Source organism: Anguilla rostrata, chromosome 17 (assembly GCF_018555375.3).
Source record: "Anguilla rostrata isolate EN2019 chromosome 17, ASM1855537v3, whole genome shotgun sequence".
Classification (NCBI taxonomy): Eukaryota; Metazoa; Chordata; class Actinopteri; order Anguilliformes; family Anguillidae; genus Anguilla; species Anguilla rostrata.
Window position 1 is genome coordinate 1,138,508 of NC_057949.1, and position 22,469 is coordinate 1,160,976.

General features: G+C 45.4%; 1 protein-coding gene across 1 annotated transcript; it reads right to left on the minus strand.

The window, feature by feature from the left end:
• Positions 1-18,200: 18,200 nt before the first annotated feature.
• Positions 18,201-22,106, minus strand: rprml (reprimo-like). Its single transcript, XM_064316020.1, has one exon. It carries the CDS (start codon positions 21,624-21,626, stop codon positions 21,252-21,254), a length of 375 nt encoding a protein of 124 aa, XP_064172090.1. The 5' UTR covers positions 21,627-22,106; the 3' UTR covers positions 18,201-21,251.
• Between the last annotated feature and the right edge of the window lie 363 nt (positions 22,107-22,469).

Sequence of the window (22,469 nt, forward strand, 5' to 3'; positions counted from 1 at the left end):
TCCCCACAGAGCAGGAGGAACTGTGCGTCTGTTCCCCACAGAGCAGGATGAACTGTGAGCGAGTGCGTCTGTTCCCCACAGAGCAGGATGAACTGTGAGCGAGTGTGTCTGTTCCCCACAGAGCAGGATGAACTGTGAGCGAGTGTGTCTGTTCCCCACAGAGCAGGATGAACTGTGAGCGAGTGCGTCTGTTCCCCACAGAGCAGGATGAACTGTGAGCGAGTGCGTCTGTTCCCCACAGAGGCAGGCAGAGTGACAGCCCGGCCCTTAGGGAGTGAGCTGTGTGCTTCTCGCTGCTGTCCTCTTCCAATTAGCACCTCCCCCCTCCCTCGCCGAGCTTGTTAATCTGGTAAAAGCTGAATCAGTCCATTAGCCGCCAACGGCAATTATCCGCCGTTTGCTCCCGGGTGTGTCAAACGGCTCGCTGTCGTCCACTGTTTACCCATTACCGCTGGAGCTCAACGGGATCTTTCCCACAATCCATCAGCAGAGCACAGCCCCAATGAGCTGCTTCAAACACAGACTCAACAGCCAAGAGAGCACAGTTGTCACTGTTATTGTCAGAATGTCATGTCAACTCATGTTTTCTTTGTTACAGGCTTCTCAGAATGGTCGTCCGAACAAAACTAATGATTTCATTGATCTATTTCTCTCTAATATTTCACAGATAACACTTTTTTCCCCTGGCTAAAAAATGTACAGAGCCCCACCCAAAAGCACGATGTCACCCAGCTAAAGCTCCTCCCTTTTGTCATGTTATAAAGAATGGATTGAGAAAATTCAGTGGAGGCTGCAGTTCAGATTAAATTAAATTTCTAACATTCAGTCTTAAATATTGTATGACTTCAGAAATTCAGAGAAAAAAAACGCATTGGCCCCATTATACTGTATTTTACAAATCAAAAGACCTCCACTCATAAGAAGAGGAAGAGGTGTTATATTCCAATGACATCATCACAGTCAAATGCTCTTTTGCAAATACACATTAATTGGTTCTGGCACATACGACTTTTGGGGGTGAAGTTTCCCTTTAAGATGAGGACAACCTCCATGTTGTAAGTGCAGTCTATTTAAAGCATATAATGGCCATTTAAAATGAGCAAGCACACTGGGTTCTTTAGACTAATAAGACCCTGAGGAAAATACTTTATTTGATGTTTCAAAGATGGAAAATTATTTGTTGTCACTTTCCATGAGGTTCATTTTCAATTGTTCATTGGTGTTCTGATAATGCAATATGTTGTATATTCAATTTCCAGATCCAGTTATATATAAATAAATAATGAAGACAAAAAAAAATTTAATGAAGAAATGTGTGCGTGTGGCTGTGTGTGTGTGTGTGCGTGTATGTGTATGTGTCTGTGTTTGAGTGGATTTGTGAATAGTGTGTGTGAGTAGTGTGTGTGTGGTGCGTGTAGTGTGTGTGTCTGTGTGTATGTTACGTGCGTAGTGTGAATGTAGTGTATATAGTGTGGGTGTGTCTGTGAGTGCGCTGCATGTATATGTGTGTGTAGTGCGTGTAGTGTGTGTCTGTGCGTGCGTTGCATGTGTGTGTGTAGTGTGTGTGTCTGTGCGCTGTGTGTGTGTGTGCATGCCCTGCAGGGAGAGCTGGTGTTTTTCCAGAGATCTGTTGATGCAGTGTAGTTTCTATAAAGTCCAGCCTATCAGGGTGAATTTCACCTGCACCACCTTCACAAACAAGTTCCAACCGACCACCGAGAGGAAATGTCCTTTTCTTACCACCGCCCTTGGAATAGAGGCACACGTACAATGATGCACATTCACACAACACCAATGGCATTACTTTCCCAATATGCGCTTACAGTAACAGAAGAGAGGGATGGAGACAGAAAGAGAAGGGTGGAGACAGAAAGAGAAGGATGAGACCAAAAGAGAGGGCAGTGGGAAGATAGAAGGCTGTGGGCAGGAAGTCAGAGCTGCAGAAGTGGGAGGAAGAGCAGGCGAGCTGACAGTTTGAAGGCTCAGCAGGCAACCATTTCCATGCCCACAGTCCCACAGCCCAAACTTTTCTCCCACAAAAATGTGTCTTTCATGCAGACCGACTGGCAGGGACCTCTGTAAATGCTGGTCCTGCATGGCACCCATAAACGGGCAGCCCTTCGCCAGTCACGCAGCGGGCAAGCACAGTGGGAGGTCTGCCCAGACTCATTTCTTAAATTTTTCATGAAGGCGTTTCCAGCAAAGGCACAGAGCATGTTGTTTCTCAGTTTCTCGGCTGGAGCAAAATCTATCTTCGACAGAATTGGGAGAATCACAGGCTCCAGGGGAAGAGGCAGTGTGGGGGAGAGGGGAGCGGGGAGAGTATAGGGAGAGGGGGAGGGGAGTGGAGAGGGACTGAATGGGGAGAGGGGAGAATATGGAGGAGAGAGGAGAGTATGGGGGAGGTGAAGGGGAGAGGAGGGGAGGGGGACTGTGAGGGGGAGAGTATGGGGGAGGGGAGAATATGGGGGAGAATATGGGGAGAGTATGGGGGAGAGGAGGGAGAGGGGAGAATATGGGGGAGATTATGAGGGAGAGGGAGAATATGGGGAGAGGGGAGAGTATGGGGGAGAGGAGAATATGGGGGAGAGGGGAGAGGAGGAGATGGGGACTGTATAGGGGAGAGGAGAGGAGAATATGGAAGAGAGAAGGAGAGTATGGGGAGAGGAGGGGACAGGGGAGAGGGAGGGAGGGGGGAGAGGGGAGAGGGAGGGGAGGGGGAAAGTATGGGGGAGCAGGGAAAGGCGGGAAGGGGGAGAGTATGGGGGAGAGGGGAGAGGGAGTGTATGGTGAGAGGAGAGAGGGGAGAGGATGGGAGGGGGAGAGTATGGGGGAGCGGGGAGAGATGGAAAGGGGAGGGGGGAGGAGAGGAGGAGAGGTTTTTGTTCTGCAGTTCCTTTGTCTGTGTCATCCAATCAGCTTTGCCAGCTCAGTCTCTCCCTCCATGCCAATACATTCTATTAAAAATTAATTTGCTCCCATTTAGAAAGGCTTTCTTTTCCTCATGAAATATTCTTAACCTCTTCGCAGAACATAAACATCGTAGAAAGAAAACAACATTCTCCACAAGACCACTGAATAAATAGTAGCCTTTTTGTCTCTTAAAATGAGAAAGGCATTTTGCAGGGACACAGCATCTTGGTTAAGAAATGTTTTTAATGCCTAATGCACATTCACAGACTTTTAAAATTTTAACAAAACCCTAACAACTGAGAGCATGTCACACTCAACGACTTCCTTTCATAAAAAACGCTGGTATTTTCATCCTAGAAACGCTCACCCTACACGCCTTACAAAAAACTGGTAATCACAGGGGGTCACACACTACAGGATTCATGATCGTACTAAACTAGATCTCGGTGTGACGAGTTCTTGCAAGAGCGTATGTGCATCCAAGGACCTTCGCCTGAAAAACGATGATGGAAGACAACGATGGACAGCAGATAGTGGTGTCTGTGCGCTAATGTGTGCGGAAACATCGCTTGACAAAAAGAAAAGAAGATGGTTGACAAGACGGGGACAACGCGGACTGTCCCTGCTTTAAATAGAGTTGGAGGTGCAATGATAGCGAGCTAGATAAACTATTTAGGCTAACTTTGGTTGAGGAGAACAGGGATATCCTGATATTCACAGACGTGCTGATTTTTATTGCTGTAGTTATGCCTACGACTATTTAATAGTTGCGCTTCTTGTATGTTTTCATCTCTGTTAGTTTGCTACTGAACTATTTAATATTTGCACTCTGTGTCTTGTTGATCACTCTTTTGTCATATTGTATTAGCCTGATCTGTCACCAGCCTTGATACAATTATAGTCATGGATTCATAACCTTCAAGTCCCTGCAATTAATTATTATAGGCCAAATGTGATCCATGGAGGTACTCGAGGTCATAAGACTAATAAAGCAATAGCCTGATTGGACAGTCCCTTAAATTTAGTTGTTCAGTCCAGGCTTAGAGATCTAACTTAGGATAGTCATGCTGCATGTCATTTGTAACCTGAATCATGAGATCCTATACTGCAGGCCCTTTGGACCTTAGTATTGCTGAAACCTAAATTGTTTGTACTGTCATGGTTGACTGTGTGTGTATACTAATTCAGTCGATGCGCATTTCTGGATTGTTTTGGCTGACATATCTATGAATACATATGGCATTTGTGTGTGTGCATTTGATTGATGTAGATTTTGGATTCTGTCCGGTGGTTCATCGGTATGTGTATATTAGAGGTTTAACCTGTGTCATTCTACTGTATTTGATCAGATCTGATAGGCAGACCGTAACCCTTAAGTGTATTGACAGAGTGGTATTTGTTCTAAACAGAGGTTTGATGTGGCACTGTGTATGTGTGTGTGTGTTGAAACAGAGTTACCTGACGTCTGGCTCTTGGGAGCGATGTGCACTGGAATATTTCACACACGTTTCTGACACATCTGCAAGTTTCCCCCTGTTACAGCTGAAGGTCTGCTGCTATGCCTTTTAAACACAGTGATTCTGAAGCTGTCCGTCTTCTGAATGTAATTACTACTCAAGGAATTACATAACTCATAACTCCCCGTCCCGGAAAGAGCTACCTCTTTCATTTCATCTCTCCATCCCTTTCCTTTATTTCTCAGTCAGCATTAAGACTTTCTTCTTTTTTACATTTGTTTCTCAGTGTGCTTGTCACAACTTGTGCTACTACTTTTTAGTGAATCTATCCAAATGGGCCTCCTGAGATCCTGTATGAGGGCTTCCTCTGTCTGTTGTGAGCACTGAATAAGAGTCAACAGTGGCCAACAATTGGTCTCATCTCAACAGAGTAAAATTTAACTTAAGGAGATTTTGCCCCCTCACAAAAATGTTAAAGGCAGGTTCCCCTTTAAGTAGGCCTGGGTTCCTCAGTCACCACTGTCTCAGAGGCAGGTTCCCCTTTAAGTTGGCCTGGGTTCTCCAGTCCCCACTGTCTCAGAGGCAGGTTCCCCTTTAAGTTGGCCTGGGTTCTCACTGTCTAAGAGGCAGGTTCCCCTTTAAGTAGGCCTGGGTTCCTCAGTCACCACTGTCTCAGAGGCAGGTTCCCCTTTAAGTTGGCCTGGGTTCCCCAGTCCCCACTGTCCCAGAGGCGAGTTCCCCTTTAAGTAGGCCTGGGTTCCCCAGTCCCCACTGTCCCAGAGGCAGGTTCCCCTTTAAGTTGGCCTGGGTTCTCACTGTCTCAGAGGCAGGTTCCCCTTTAAGTAGGCCTGGGTTCCTCAGTCACCACTGTCTCAGAGGCAGGTTCCCCTTTAAGTAGGCCTGGGTTCCCCAGTTCCCACTGTCCCAGAGGCCCCCGGCTGCTTATTAGACTTCTACAAGGTGGCAGCTGTCAGTAAGACATTTCTCCTAGTCAATGCTTGCTCTCCTGTTGTGTGTTTTGTGCCTTAAATTGTTGAAAATGGTCACTGGCTTTGAGGTTAGTGTATTGCATGAGTGCACGCATCAGAAGGGTTCATGTATCAGAGGAGTGCATGTTTCAGGGGAGTGCACATATAAGAGGAGTGCATGTATCAGAGGAGTGCACGTATCAGAGAAGTGCATGTACCAGAGGAGTGCAAATATCAGAAGAGTGCACGTTTCAGAGGAGTGCACATATCAGAGGAGTGCATGTATCATACGAGTGCATGTTTCAGGGTAGTGCACGTATCAAAAGAGTGCATGTCTCTGAGGAGTGCACATATCAGAGTAGTGCACATAGAGGAGTGCATGTATCAGAAGAGTGCACTTGCTCAGCAGCAGGGCTTCTTGTGCAGGTGTGAGAGGAAAGCAGTAATGCAGTTCAGTACAATGGCAATTCAGAAAAAATAATAAAAGAGAAAAAGTGGGTGGATGACAAAAATGAGTTTGCAGCAGACTTTCTATTTATCATTCCACAAAGCTGGAATGTAGAACTGATAAATGAATTGTGGCAGGCTCACGGGTGTGGGGTTTCCACGTCACCAATTCAATAACCAAACAATCACACGAAACACGACTGGAGTGAAATAGGGGGGATTTATTTAGGGAAAATTTACACAAGGAGGGGAAGGGGAAATTCAGCAACCAATCCAAAGTCCACAATCCGTTCTCGTTGTCCTTTTCCGTAATCCAGGGATATCCAAAAAACCAGGTCCTCAGCCAAAACAGTTCGGTACACAGCGGGGTTTGTCAAACAGTCCGGGTCACAACAGGTAATCACACAGATAAATTTCGCTCTCACTTACTCTCCACCACACGCGTTTCCCTCACGGTACTTTGCGCCGTTTGTTCACTTCGCTTCCCCTTTTATCCCTCTGCCCTTAATGGCTTAATTAGGCCCAGGCTTGCCTCGTTGGAGCAAGTCCATATAAGGCTCGGGGGTGGAGCCAGCGGGCGGCAACGTATCTGCCCTCAATTACTACTCCCCTCACCTCTCCCTGCCGTCTGCCACAGAATATACAATAAAGTTCCATTTCCAGTCTTATTTAGCAGAAGCCCTAAACTAAGGACCACTTACTCAGCTCACATTTGTCATGTTTTTATTCACATATAGCTGCATATTCTGATTTAAGGAAGCCAAATACCCTCGAGCAAGTTCATATGAACCTTTTCTTCAAGGAGTAAAATACTAGAACAGAAATCTGCAGTTGAGCCGGTTTATTTTCAGAAAAGAGAAAACGATTCCCCAGCCCTTCAAAGGGACTAAGGCTGCATTCAAGCACACATCACCAGTGTATGACAGCTGCAGTCTATATAAGACTGGCTTCTGGCTCAAGTACACATTTACAGGCAGTGGCAGTTCTGTTGCTGTTTTGCAGGGGCGAGGGAAGGCCCAGCACAAGGGGGTGGGTAATTAGCAGGGATCCTAGGGGTTAAAGGGTGTTACTGGGGTTAAAGTTGGGTGTTGGGGGTTGGCCTCGCCAGCCTCCTAACATCCATATCTCAGAAAGCACACTGTCAAAGCTGAACTTCGCTGCATCAGTACAGATTTTTGGGGAACTTGAAAACTTCCCTCCGGTTCTGTGCAGTGGCTATCTGTCTATCCAAAAATAAATTTCCTTGGTGAAGTACTTTGTTATTGGATATGGCAGTGCTATGAAATGAGAGAATTTGGCCGGTACACATTTTTATAGAATCGCACGCAAATGTGAGTGTACTCGTATGTATGCACTAAAAACTAGTGGGAGTATATTCAGAATACAGCTTCTTTACTTTACACAGCGTTTAAAACCCATATGTAGCAGACCTTCAGCTGTAACAGGGGGAAATACTTTGACAGATGTGTTCAGAAAAGACGTTGTGTGTAGAAAATATTCCCCCAGTGCACATACGCTCCCCCGAGCCAGCCCCCAGCACGTCAGGTAAAACTCATGGGTATTTCCACACACACACACACACACACACACACACACACACACTCTCTCTTTCTCTAGACACACACACACAAACACACACACACTCTCTTTAGACACTCACACACACACACACACACACACACGCACACACACACACACACTCTCTCTCTTTCTCTAGACACACACACACAAACACACACACACTCTCTTTAGACACTCACACACACACACACACACACACACACACACACACTCTCTCTCTTTCTCTAGACACACACACACAAACACACACACACTCTCTTTAGACACTCACACACACACACACACACACACACAAACATGTACTCTCTGTATTTGGACACACACACACACACACACACACACTCTCTAGACACTCACACACACACACACACACAAACATGTACTCTCTGTATTTGTACACACACACACACACACGCAAACATGTACTCTCTGTATTTGGACACACACAAACACATACACACTCTCTGTCTCTACACACACACTCTATCTCTGAACACTCGCACGCACACACACACAAACCTGTACTATCTGTATCTGGACACGCACACACACACACACAAACATTTACTCTCTGTATTTGGACACACACAAACACACACACACTCTGTCTCTACACACACACACACACTCTATCTCTAAACACGCACACACACACACACAAACATGTACTCTCTGTCTCTAGACACACACATGCATTCATTTAAGCAATTAAATTTCTTAATGGCTGTTCCCTTGTGTTTGTTCTGTTAGTCAGTCGATAGTTTTGCCAGTTGGTCAGTCTATATGGGGGCCTTGGTCTTCATCACAGTGGGCTAAAGCTATGCTTTGCTGTCAAGGGTGGCTGATGAGGGCATTGGATCAAATTTACCCTGAGCCCCAAGCACAGATATCCATTTCATTAAGTCATAGGCATGTTTTGTGTGTAATAAAACCGCTGTTCAATGTTTTTCACTTCTGTTTTAAAAATCTTTTTCCAATTATGTCTTCTCAGACTTTACCCACTCTTGTTTTTCTCCAGTGAGGAGCAGAGGGTGGCCAATGTGTTTCTGAATGCTGGAGTCATGCGTAATGAGTCAATTAGAACTGAACACCCTTCCTTTTCTAAATATAGCACAGTTACATCATTCACCTGTCAATCAGGAACTCACTGAACACTGCCATTCTCTTGCTCTCTAGTAAAACTTTGTTCTGCAACGAAGATGCTTGGCAGCAGTGTTGCTGAGCAACTCAAGCCAGAAGGAGGCAGGATTAAAAACTGCCAACAATTATACCAACGTTCAGTTTAAATTTTAATGAGCAAATTTAAAGCTCACGCAGACACTGACGTGGCGAAGGACATTTCACGCATAGCTTCATGTAAGCGGGTGCCTGATTGCCTCGGCGGGGGGATGGGGGGGGTGAGGCGGGCGGAGGGGGGGGTGGGGGGTTGACACATGGACATCACACTGATTGAAGCCCCTCTCTGGCCAATGCTACTGCCAGTTAGGCAGCACATGGAGGGCATGGTGTGGATTTGGCCCCAGGCTGTGGGGGCATGGTGTGGATTTGGCCCCAGGCTGTGGGGGCATGGTGTGGATTTGGCCCCAGGCTGTGGGGGCATGGTGTGGATTTGGCACCAGGCTGTGGGGGCATGGTGTGGATTTGGCCCCAGGCTGTGGGGGCATGGTGTGGATTTGGCAGCAGGCTGTGGGGGCATGGTGTGGATTTGGCCCCAGGCTGTGGGGGCATGGTGTGGATTTGGCAGCAGGCTGTGGGGGCATGGTGTGGATTTGGCCCCAGGCTGTGGGCTCTGTCCACACGCTGGAAAACTGATTTAACAGAACGGCCCATCCAGCACCCCCAATGCGTTTTAATGAATCAAATTGCTGTCAGCAGTTGGAGTCGCCGTGATAATGAGACTGTTGAGTGAGACTCAGGCTTCAGTTTCCAAACCCTGTTGATCTTTCTTTCTGGCAAAAATAGCTTTCAAATGGACAGCCTTGATTAAGTCAGCAGCAGTAATGATAGCAGTTATTCCCCAGACGCTGTGGGGACCTGGTCAAATCATCATCAAAAGCACAAACTGTCTGAAATCGTAAAGCCACAAATCCAAGAGACTCTTTTTATCTTAGGCTGCTCCCTCTCAGTGTCCCGATTGGTGGGATTCTGCTGGCACTGATGCAGGAGGGACAGTGCTCCTCTGGGAGGATATGCTGGGAGAACAGGAGGGGAGAGAGGAGCGGAGGAGTGAAATGCAGGGGCCAGATTAGGGTCACGCACGGTATGGAGAAAACAACGAGCCCCCCTTCTGACTGCACACACTGAGTATAGAACCAAGAGCCCCCCTCCCTCACTGCACAGACTGAGTATACAGCCAAGACCCCCCCCCTTCTGACTGCACACACTGAGTATAGAACCAAGACCCCCCCCCTCTGACTGCACACACTGAGTATACAGCCAAGACCCCCCTCCTCCCACTTATGCGACCTGACCAACACTGAGTATAGAACCAAGAGCCCCCCCCTCCCCTCACTGCACACTGAGTATATGGCCAAGACCCCCCCCTCCTCACTGCACACACTGAGTATACAGCCAAGACCCCCCCCCTCCTGACTGCACACACTGAGTATACAGCCAAGACCCCCCCCCTCCTCGACTGCACACACTGAGTATACAGCCAAGACCCCCCCTCCTGACTGCACACACTGAGTATAACCAGAGACCCCCCCTCCTGACTGCACACACTGAGTATAAGGCCAAGACCCCCCCCCTCCTGACTGCACACACTGAGTATACAGCCAAGAGCCCCCCTCCTGACTGCACACACTGAGTATAGAACCAAGAGCCCCCCCCTCCCCTCACTGCACACTGAGTATATGGCCAAGACCCCCCCCTCCTCACTGCACACACTGAGTATACAGCCAAGACCCCCCCCCTCCTGACTGCACACACTGAGTATAGAACCAAGAGCCCCCCTCAGCAGGAGAACGGTGGTTTGTTCATCAGCAGGAGGGGACAGTGGTCTGTTCCTCAGCAGGAGGGGGAAGTGGTCTGTTCCTCAGCAGGAGTGGGCAGTGGTCTGTTCCTCAGCAGGAGGGGGAAGTGGTCTGTTCCTCTCAGGAGGGGGCAGTGGTCTGTTCCTCTCAGGAGGGGGCAGTGGTCTGTTCCTGAGCAGGAGGAGGCAGTGGTCTGTTTCTTAGCAGGAGGGGGTAGTGGTCTGTTCCTGAGCAGGAGGAGGCAGTGGTCTGTTCCTGAGCAGGAGGAGGCAGTGGTCTGTTTCTTAGCAGGAGGGGGTAGTGGTCTGTCCCTCTCAGGAGGGGGCAGTGGTCTGTTGCTCAGCAGGCTAATCGTACCTTTTGTTGTCAGGTGTGGCCGGCTGGGGCTGTGGTTCCAAGCTTTCAGCAGATCTGTCCCCCATTACACACACACTGAATTCACTGGGGCCATTCTGAACCTCGAGCCTTCACACAGATGTCTTTCAGGTTTTTAACCTTTGAACTGAGGTGATGAACTGGACGGACACGCTGATCAATCTGTCACACATGGTGACTGAATTAGCATGTCTGTGGAGCTTTTTCTGATCTCTCTCTGCTGGTTGCTGTCTTACTGTTAATCATTGTACTGCCTTTGTAATCATGTTCAGATCAAGGGATTCTTTGGCAAGCAGACATAACAACATCAAAGACATGTCTTGGTAACATTCTATGATTGTTCATAAGAACTGCATAGGTCCATACTATTATTATTATTATTATTATTATTATTATTATTATTATTATTATTATTATTATATATTTTATGTAAATAGTGCCTTTCCAGAACCCAAAGTTAAGCTAAAGAAAAAACAAAAGAAAACACAGTAAGTACAGAAGACCAAACAGATACAAACAGGACAGTAACACAGAGGGGAGAACAGAATAAAGTATAAACAGAACACACGAATCACGGCAATGGTGGAGCTGAGGGTATGATGTTTATTAGAAATCTCGACTTGAGTTCCACAGACAGGGAGCAGCCACAGAGAAAGCGCTAATGAAGATGGGTCTCGCGGTGGTGAGTCGAGTGCAGGGGAGGGTGCAGGGGGAGTGTACACAGCAGGTGAGTGAGGTAGGGAGGGGCCAGGATGGTGAGTAGAGTGCCAGTATTAGAGGAGTGGAGGGTGCAGGGGGAGTGTACACAGCAGGTGAGTGAGGTAGGGAGGGGCCAGGATGCTGAGTAGAGTGCCAGTATTAGAGGAGTGGAGGGTGCAGGGGGAGTGTACACAGCAGATGAGTAAGGTAGGGAGGGGCCAGGATGGTGAGTCGAGTGCCAGTATTAGAGGAGTGGAGGGTGCAGGGGGAATGTACACAGCAGGTGAGTGAGATAGGGAGGGGCCAGGTCATTGAGAGCTTTGTAGGTGTGCAAAAGAATTTTGAAATTGATTGCTTGGATGGGAAGCCAGTGCAGGATTTTTAAAGTGGGTGTGATGTGTTGCCAGGATCTAGTGCGTGTTAGCATTCTGGCAGTAGAGTTTTGGACGTGCTGAAGTTTGGTCAGTAGGGTGTTAGGGAAGCTGTAGAATAGAGAATAACAGAAGTCAAGCCAGGAGGGAACAAAAGCATGAATTAAGCATTCAGCGGTGGAGGTGGACAGTGAAGGACGATGGCAAACACTATCTCTAAGGTGAAAAAACTGTGCTTTGACCAGATTATTAACACGAGGTCGAAAAGACAGCACTGGGTTTGAGTATGACAGCTAGATTACAAAGTGCCTTTGAGGCTTGAACATTGAAACCATCAATATCTATTGTGAAGTGGTTGAGTTTGGATAGCTGGGTATTTGCAATAATAATAATACATTTTATGTATATAGTGCCTTCTGTTTTGTCACTTGTCGGCAAAGTGAGGACTAAGTGGTGATCCTCCTGCAAGGATTATGGCGAGATTGCAGCATGCAATGCTGAAGGAGGTCAAAAAGTACCCTGAAATAACAGCAAAGGACCTGCAGTGCTTATGTCAACAACTTCAAATAGGCATTTATGATGCCACTGATGCACCAAGTGACATCACAATGACATCAAATTATATAAAAAACATACCCAAGTTTGGCTGCAGACAAAAGCTCAGTTTAGTGTAAGCTTCTGTCTCCGTGTCATTCTGGGATTTCCTTTTCTCATACATACTGGAAGAAGAAGGTCCCTCCAGCTAGCTCAGGTGTAATAAAGTTCTTGTGTAATTCAGGTGTAATTCAGGTGTAGTCTAGCTCAGGTGTAATGAAGTTCAGGTGTAATTCAGGTTTAATGTAGCTCAGGTGTAATTCAGGTGTAGTCTGTAGTGTAGCTCAGGTGTAATGAAGTTCTGGTGTAATTCAGGTGTAGTCTAGCTCAGGTGTAATGAAGTTCTGGTGTAATTCAGGTGCAATGTAGCTCAGGTGTAATGAAGTTCTGGTGTAATTCAGGTGTAATGTAGCTCAGGTGTAATGAAGTTCTGGTGAAATTCAGGTGTAATTCAGGTGTAGTGTAGCTCAGGTGTAATGTAGTTCTGGTGTTATTCAGGTGTGATTCAGGTGTAGTGTAGCTCAGCGGTAATGAAGTTCTGGTGTAATTCAGGTGTAGTCTAGCTCAGGTGTAATGAAGTTCTGGTGTAATTCAGGTGTAGTGTAGCTCAGGTGTAATGAAGTTCTGGTGTTACTCAGGTGTAATTCAGGTGTAACGTAACTCAGGTGTAATGAAGTTCTGGTGTAATTCAGGTGTAATTCAGGTGTAGTGTAGCTCAGGTGTAATGAAGTTCTGGTGTAGTTCAGGTGTAGTGTAGCTCTGGTGTAATGAAGTTCTTGTGTAATTCAGGTGTAATTCAGGTGTAGTGTAGCTCAGGTGTAATGAATTTCAGGTGTAATTCAGGTGTAATGTACCTCAGGTGTAATTCAGGTGTAGTCTGTAGTGTAGCTCAGGTGTAATGAAGTTCTGGTGTAATTCAGGTGTAGTCTAGCTCAGGTGTAATGAAGTTCTGGTGAAATTCAGGTGTAATTCAGGTGTAGTGTAGCTCAGGTGTAATGTAGTTCTGGTGTTATTCAGGTGTGATTCAGGTGTAGTGTAGCTCAGCGGTAATGAAGTTCTGGTGTAATTCAGGTGTAGTCTAGCTCAGGTGTAATGAAGTTCTGGTGTAATTCAGGTGTAGTGTAGCTCAGGTGTAATGAAGTTCTGGTGTAATTCAGGTGTAATTCAGGTGTAGTGTAGCTCAGGTGTAATGAAGTTCTGGTGTAATTCAGGTGTAGTCTAGCTCAGGTGTAATGAAGTTCTGGTGTAATTCAGGTGCAATGTAGCTCTGGTGTAATGAAGTTCTGGTGTAATTCAGGTGTAATGTAGCTCAGGTGTAATGAAGTTCTGGTGAAATTCAGGTGTAATTCAGGTGTAGTGTAGCTCAGGTGTAATGTAGTTCTGGTGTTATTCAGGTGTGATTCAGGTGTAGTGTAGCTCAGCGGTAATGAAGTTCTGGTGTAATTCAGGTGTAGTCTAGCTCAGGTGTAATGAAGTTCTGGTGTAATTCAGGTGTAGTGTAGCTCAGGTGTAATGAAGTTCTGGTGTAATTCAGGTGTAATTCAGGTGTAGTGTAGCTCAGGTGTAATGAAGTTCTGGTGTAATTCAGGTGTAGTGTAGCTCTGGTGTAATGAAGTTCTTGTGTAATTCAGGTGTAATTCAGGTATAGTGTAGCTCAGGTGTAATGAAGTTCTGGTGTTATTCAGGTGTAAATCAGGTGTAATGTAGCTCAGGTATAATGAAGTTCTGGTGTTATTCAGGTGTAATTCAGGTGTAGTGTAGCTCAGGTGTAATGAAGTTCTGGTGTAATTCAGGTGTAATGTAGCTCAGGTGTAATGACATTCTGGTGTCATTCAGGTGTAATGTAGCTCAGGTGTAATGAAGTTCTGGTGTAATTCAGGTGTAATGTAGCTCAGGTGTAATGAAGTTCTGGTGTAATTCAGGTGTAGTGTAGCTCTGGTGTAATGAAGTTCTGGTGTAATTCAGGTGTAATTCAGGTGTAGTGTAGCTCAGGTGTAATGACGTTCTGGTGTAAATCAAGTGTAAATCAGGTGTAGTGTAGCTGAAGTTCTGGCGTAATTCAGGTATAGTGTAGCTCAGGTGTAATGAAGATGTAATGTTTGGAGTGCTAACACAATAATAATAACACCAGCAGTCCTTGGAGAAAGACTTCACCAAAACCTTGGGCTCTGCGCTGGCACAATACGAATGGCTTATTGAATGCACTCGTGTATTACCTTATGGTGTGTCCCCTGCCGTAATTCTAAGTATATAAAAATGTTACTCTGTATTGGACTGGTAGAATGTGTCCTAATAAATGGTTTTATCTAATTGCATTGCATTTATGCAAAAAGGTCTATCAATAAATATCTATGTATTTGTGTTTTGAATACACAATGATAGCTCAGCTGAATGAAACGTGAGTGTTACAATAACTAGCAAATATATACTCCATTTCATTTCTGAGTGTGCACTCTGGTCACCCTGAAATAACCCTAACCCTATACCCTAAAATAATCAACTATCTATTCATCCAGTTTTCTGTTTTTCATTCACTCATGTTCTGTCCACCCGCAGAGTGAAAGCAACGAGCCTGCTCAAATTAAGCTGTCCAGTCAAGGTGAGAAGCTGACTAAATGGGCCCCTTCACATTGAGTGGATAGTTAAAGTCCTTCCATACCACCCAAGCCAATTAAGGATTCTCTCACACAGCTGGAGTGCAGTGTTCTCTCAGGGGTAATATATCATTATTTGACATCGTACTCAGACCTGTGACAGGCTGTGCTGCTCCATCCTTATTGCTTAATCTATAATACAAAGGCATGTAAATAACTGCATGATATGATCAGTGATACCGCTGATGTGGTTTTATGATGTAATCACTGTGTAAAGAGCATTGGCGGTGGGGTGTGTCATTCCCAATACTGCTATTATGGTGGTGAGGGGCCCCTTCACACAAGTACAAAGCTGGAGGAAGGGTTTGTCAGATGTGACTAAATGCTCGACTGGAGCGAACAACAAATCTCTTGACTGACACACAGACACACAGACGCACAGATGCACAGACGCACAGACACACTGACACACAGACGCACAGACACACAGACACACAGACGCACGGACACACAGACGCACAGACACACAGACACAGGAAACTCCTTATCAGGAGGATTGTTTGTTTTCTATCACATTTGCTCTTTCTCTCTCACACTCTCAATTCAATTTCAATTCAATATGCATTGAGAGTGTGAGAGAGAAAGAGCAAATGTGATGGAGAGGGAGGAAGAGAAAGAGATTTGGGAAACAAGTAAGAAAGAGATAGAGAGAGAAGGAAAGAGGGAGGGAGATAAACAGAGTGAAGGGAGAGAGAGAGAGAGAGAGAGAGAGAGAAATGTGAGAATGTGCTGTGACAGGCCATTCTTAGCCCTGCTGACACCCAGAAATGTCAGCTTTGTATGAGATCCCACGTACGCTTGAGAAAGGCTTGATATTCTGCCTCCCGCCTGCTGCTGGAACACCAAATGACACGACTGCAACTGACGGTTCCGACATGCTGTGGAGTCAGTGGCGTAGCTGCCGTGGCCGAGCTGCCATGTGGCGGGCTGCCAGTCTCGGAGCTGCAGGCAGCTGCCGGGTCTGTCGATGCAGTGTGGCAGGGCTGCCAGTGTGCTGGAGCTGCCAGTCTGCCAGGGCTGCCAGTGTGGCAGGGCTGCCAGTCTGTCGGAGCTGCCAGTGTGGCAGGGCTGCCAGTCTGTCGGAGCTGCCAGTGTGGCAGGGCTGCCAGTGTGCTGGAGCTGCCAGTCTGCCAGGGCTGCCAGTGTGGCAGGGCTGCCAGTGTGCCGAAGCTGCCAGTGTGCCAGGGCTGCCAGTGTGTTGGGGCTGCCAGTGTGCCGAAGCTGCCAGTGTGCCAGAGCTGCCAGTGTGCCGAAGCTGCCAGTGTGTTGGGGCTGCCAGTGTGCCAGGGCTGCCAGTGTGCCAGGGCTGCCAGTGTGCCAGGGCTGCCAGTGTGGCAGGATCCTGGGTCCTTGTGAGTGGCATTGTGGTTTCACCGAACAGGAGATCTCATTTACCATGCTCATCTTGAACCATGTTTCTTAGAATACCATAAATATTCCACACTGATAGGCAGTGATTTTAAATATAATCCAACGACCGTAGTGTGGCTTACCATAGCTTCCTGTTTCACTGGGGAATGAAAATAAGCCAACACGCATGTAACACGCGTGTGTGTCATCCATCACTGTGGGAAAACACAACAAATTATCAGAACACACAAGACAAATGGTTACTGAGGAGATGATTACAAGCAAATAAATAAGACACTGCTCTCCTCCATTAGGTCAATAATTTAAAAGTTTAAAGTCATTTAAATACTGGTAAGCTTTTCTGGAACGCAAGTGCATCTCGCCCCACACACAGTCAGGCAGATAGTTTGGGAAATCCATAGGCCACAGCCACAGAGATTTGCAAACTTGAGTGCATCTTGGGGACAAAACGTCTCCAAATAGGCGGGAATCCCTGGTAGGGAATAAGCATCTGGGGCAGGCTAAATGGAATGGGAAATTCAGCTGGGAATGGGTGTTATGATCTGATGGGATCAAAATGGAGCTTTTTCGGCAAGCGTACCAGTGGTGGGTTTGACATCAAGAGATGGACACTTCTGTTGGAAAGAACATCATAGCTGCAGTGAAATGCAGTGGTGGATCTTTGATGATCTGGGGTTGTTTTTGGTCCTGGGAGTCAAGGTTAAGTCAATGGAATCATCAACCCTAGCAGGCACATGCACGCCAGGAAATGCATTTTAGCCAAAAACCTGGTTCCCTTTGCCAGGAAGCTCAAAATTATTTTTCTGAAAGACAACATACCACAATATCAACCAAGAAATGGTTCATGTTTTGAAATGGCCGTCTCAGTCGCCGGACTTGAACCTGGTGAAAAATGTGTGGTTTGAATTGCAGAAGGGAAGCCCCTACTAAATGACTGAAGGGTCTTTAAAGATTCTGTATGGAGGAATGATCTAATACCCTCTAATATGTTCACCAATCCCATGAACACTGGGACTACGCAAAAGCCTTATCCTTGTGAAGGGACTGGGAGGGTGCTGAAACATACTGAAAACAGCAGTGTGAATATTTGTAACATTCATTTTTTCTGAAAATAAATTGAGAATTGAGAAAAGGTTTGTATTGGTTCATTCCATCATATACTGTGGTTAAGTAGAATATTTTCCATGTTGGAGAATGTAAAGTATAGCTCAGTAATTGTAGTATTTAGTTTGCAGTCTTTTCTGTTTGTCTTTATGAAGGGTCTGAATAAGTTGGGCGAACACTGTACCCACACACAAGCACACAGTCATACATGTCCCTCCTTAGATACTGCACCACTGTTGCTCGGGAAACAAGCATCTGCAGGTCTTGTTCACAAATTTTTTGCGCCAGGAGAATTGGCCCTTTTTCCCCAAGGTGTCCTCTTGCAGCCCTGCCACTGATGATTTTAGCCAGCCGGGCGCGTCCCAAACTTTTACACACGACATTCTGCACACTGGGACTAAATTTATCTCATTATCTTTTGAGTTGTTGCCTTTGCATTGCACACACTTTACTCCACTTTTTCCTTTTTTTGTGAATTAACAATTATATCAGCAAGATCCATGGTTTTTGCATATTACAATATCAAAACAAACTTTTTTTGTAAAGGGCTTTTTAACATAGATTCCTGAGGACTTTCCTGATGAAAAAGTATAAGGGAAAATAAATATGCGCATAAAAGCAAATAAATTTGACAACAGTAAATCTTATTTATGGCTTTTCATTGGATTTTTATTTGTCAGTACACCAGGAAACTCGTTGATGATATTATGAAAGGTAATATTTTCAGGACACGGACTAGCATGCAGGGATTGAGCTGTGGGTGTCCCTTTAAACAGAGCATGGTCACTGAGATGTCAGCCTTGTTTAGTTCATCATGCTGGAACCTGAAGGACATGCACAGTTATGATCGCTGAGCGCACACCTGTCTGAAAGACTCCAGCTTGCACACGATGAAGCCCGTGATGACCAGAGAGGACACTGTGTTAGCTTCACTTTGTCCAATCACTGACCTGTCTGGCTTTCTGAATGCGAAGTCCTCCTGGAAGAAGACCAGGCAGGTTGAAATGTACCACCCGCCCGTCCCTTTTAACTCACAACAAAACGTCAAAAAAGTGTAAAATCAACTTTGACAGAGTATACAAAAAATGGTCAGTATAAAATCAGCTCTGGCAGAGTACATGTTTGTACCTTGCAGGCTTATATAAACACTGTTAATGCTTAAGTAATGCTGAATATTTCATTGTGTACCTGTACTCTGCACTCTCACAATGAATTTAGACTTCATTGAGTTCATGCAAAATGTACTAGTTTAATTTTAGGTATTTCTGGCTCAATGAGAGCAGGCTGACTTCACACTGCAGAACTGTCACTCAGCTCAGGTAGAATTCACACGGATATGCTTCACACTGCGTGATTCAGGTTTAGCAAATGGCTTCTCTTCCACGCTGGAGTCGGATGACTCTGAGATAAGGCTGGAGTGGAAATGACCTCGTCGTCTTTTTACCGGCCTGTATTTGAATCAGTAAAGCAGCTTTTTGGCACTCATCGAAGAGTGAAACATAGCTTTCAGCATTCCCCCATAACCAGTGGAGGATGGGCTCCCCCTCTATAGCCGGGTTCCTCCTGAGATTTTGGGGAGTTTTTTCTCACCACCATTTGAGGGTTTTCTCCCCACTGGGAGTTTTTACCTCATGTAAAATCAAACAATCTCAAGATAGACTAGGTGAAGGATACACAGACAACAACATTAATTCCCCAACATCAGAGCGTGAGAAATCTACTATCGGGCATAAATGAGTCATAATCAAATATTAGATTTTTATTTAGAGTTTTTCATCAAAATAACACAATTATTACAAATATAATATAGTGAAATGTAAATGCTACAGTCACTTTGACACTGGGCATCAATATTTCGATTTTCCTTTTGCAAGTGGAAAGATCATTTTGGTTATTATTCCAGTCCCCTGTGTCTGATTAAATCTGAGTTTGCTCTACTTGCATTTTGGTGTATGATATGTTAAGAACATTGCTGACAATTTGTTACATGACCATGATGCAGTTTGAAGGTGGTCATGGCTTTACACTTCGAGTGTTTGTGATACAGAGCTTGTTGGGCACGTTCCGAAAGTGCGGGGAACATACATCTAAGATGTATATCTCCCTGGTTTGGAACACTGAGATCAGTAGCGTACATTTAAGTAAATTATTTAAAGCATGTGCGCTCATGCATGGACATAAGAGCGACACTTAGTAATTCCGTTGCATGTCCTGCTGTCGCGTGTCTGTTATTCTCTGAATAATCACACAAAATCAACCAGACGTTAATGGAAGATTTTATGCTAATGTGGTTCAAAAAAAAGGCAATCGTGTATTCTCGTGTTGAAATGGGAATGAGGCTGAAATGTGCGTCTTAAAATAGTTTTTAGAGGCAAATGATTTTTTAAACACACTAATAGGAACAAAAATACTACGTATACGTGAGAGCCCAAGACGAAATTGCGAGGAAGTGAAAAGAGGGAGACTAATATAAGGCAATGTGTTTGACAACATGTTCCAGACCACCGCGCTGCTGCACGTTACGCAAGGAACTCTTTTGCCATGCGTAGCGGTATCATAGAGCAGGCACCTTTTCCAAACTGCCAGTGATTTTGTCGAGCAACTCGCTCAATCAAATTAAATGGCAAAAGATATTAATGCACTCGATTATAGTCATCGAGACGAATAAACACTGAGCAAGTCCATTAAATTGTAAACGCAAATAATCGCCCTAATCTGAGCAATAGGCCAAGTAATGACGCATTTATCTCATTAGTTTCCCCCCCGGCACATTCATATTGTTGCTTACTGCTATTAAGATTAAATTAATGCTTAGTAACTAAAACATCGTTTTAAGCGTTTGTTGAAAACTTATCATTCGTTTTGCAATTTGCTGGTATTGGGAAACGGTGTGATCGGGTTCATGACTTGGTAACTAGTAAACGCAGACAGTTCATTTTGGCATGGCATGTTACAAATAATAAACGAGCGGCCAATAAAAACTCTTTATTTTTTATAAACATGTGCACAAATCATTCAAGTTTTTACTGTTGCAATTAAGTCATGCAGGTATTGAGAATTTGAAAGATGTGCAAAAACAGTGAAGTTAAAATTCACCGTAAGTAATCGCCATCGCGCATGCTTCTTTGTGTTAAACACCCGTTTAAAAATAGCACAAGTAACATGCGGAATTGATAAACGTGCACATATACTTCCGCCTCAATACTCATCCCCGAGAGTGCGTATTAAAAGTAACAAATCCTCGAAAAAGAAACACTTCACATTTGTAGAGCACATTAAAAATTCTTTACCGGCTACGGATTCAGTCAATGAATCGGCATGCATTGTCGGGATCTGTCCTCAATAAACATGTAAAAAATACAGCACGCACGATTTACGATTTCACTGCGAGAGGAAACGTGTAAACATTTTCTTTACCCACTTTAGCAGGAGGGCGCTCAGGTAAAAGACAATCACACGTAACATCGGTTGCTTTCCGCCCCCCCGAAAGAACGAAAACAATGAGTCCTTTTCCCCCAGTGCATATTAAAACGTAAAAACTCAACAAATATAAACTTCATTACAAACCAACTTTTATGAATGAAAACTAGAGCAAATAGGCAGATGAAGGCTTTGTTGACAGACTCTCTTATCACCGTCTTCGTTGGCAGCTCAGTTTGTTTTAGGTTTGAAACCAATTCAATTGAGCACCGCAAAACTGATCCAGCAGCAACCCTCCTTGAGCAGATGTCAACAGCTTAAGTCAGTTAAGTCCGATGATTACCGCTTCCACATCCTTAGAAGGTCTCCGCTCCCGTACAAGAAAGTTTATCATGCTCTCAGATTTGATCATGAGATTACAGCCGAGAAAGAAGATGCCGAATATTACCGTCAGTGACAGGACGCACAGCACGGCTATTTGCACAACCCGCATGATGAAGATTTTCCGCTCATCCGGAGGCAGAACCAGAGAACCGCCGTCAGTGGTGGCGATGCCACTGCCGTTGCAGCAGCCGACCAGAGTCCCCGCGAGGTCCTGGCTCCGGTTGAGGAAGAGGCCGTGCGTCAGGAAGGTCTGGTTGAAGAAGGAGCTGTTCATCGTTCCGTGGTTCTGAAGCTGGCCAAGAGAAGACGGCATACTACTCCGAGCAGACAGATGGATATCCTGGTCTGCGATTTAACTTTGTCATAGAAACTAACAAAAGCGAGCAAACTTCACAAACTCCAATGGCGCCACTGGTACATTTTTAAACTAACAAATGTGCAAGTATAAAGTATTAATCTTCAATTCAGTTTAAGCAATAATCACAGTCTGTGCTCTTGCTCAGTTACAATTAGCATCGTTTCTAAATATAAGGTTGGCATATTGTGATAGGCACCCGAAGGGCAACTTGTTCGCAGCTCAGCGTCAAACAAGTCCCTTGGGCATGTCGTGTTAAATGTTTTTATTTCTCTGCCAGGACCTATGGGAGGCTACAGCCCTGCACATGTGCTCGCGTGTGCTCTTAGTCAAACGCCGCCGTGTGTCCTTTCTAAGTGGTTTATGAATTCCCCTCTGACCACACTACCACCCCCGAGTCGGGGAGTTTATGCCGTAATGAGCGCGCGGCGCGCAGTAACGCGCTAAGGCACCCCACTAGTAAAAACTAGGACGGAAACCGCTGCGAACGTGTAGCAGGGCGAATTAATGAAGGTACGTCTAATATAAACGATTATATTCTGGAACATTAACGCAGCTAATAATGTTTCTGAAGTACAAATGAGTCTTCTTTTATCTCTCCTCCGCTCTGGATCGCAGTGTTTTCAAGAAGAGTAGTTTCAAGGGTTTGAAATGCGCAGATGTGCTATGTGACCCAGTGAAAGGGAATGCATAGCCTAGTATAATTTCCATAAATATAGCCTAATTCTTTGATTTCTCGCAATGCCGAAGTGGTATGATAAAAGATTAACTGCTAGACACTGACAAGTACTGCAGGTGTGC

What these genes read in the sequence shown, in the direction of transcription:
- rprml (XM_064316020.1), bottom strand. Translation starts at nt 21,626, where the DNA reads ATGCCGTCTTCTCTTGGCCAGCTTCAGAACCACGGAACGATGAACAGC.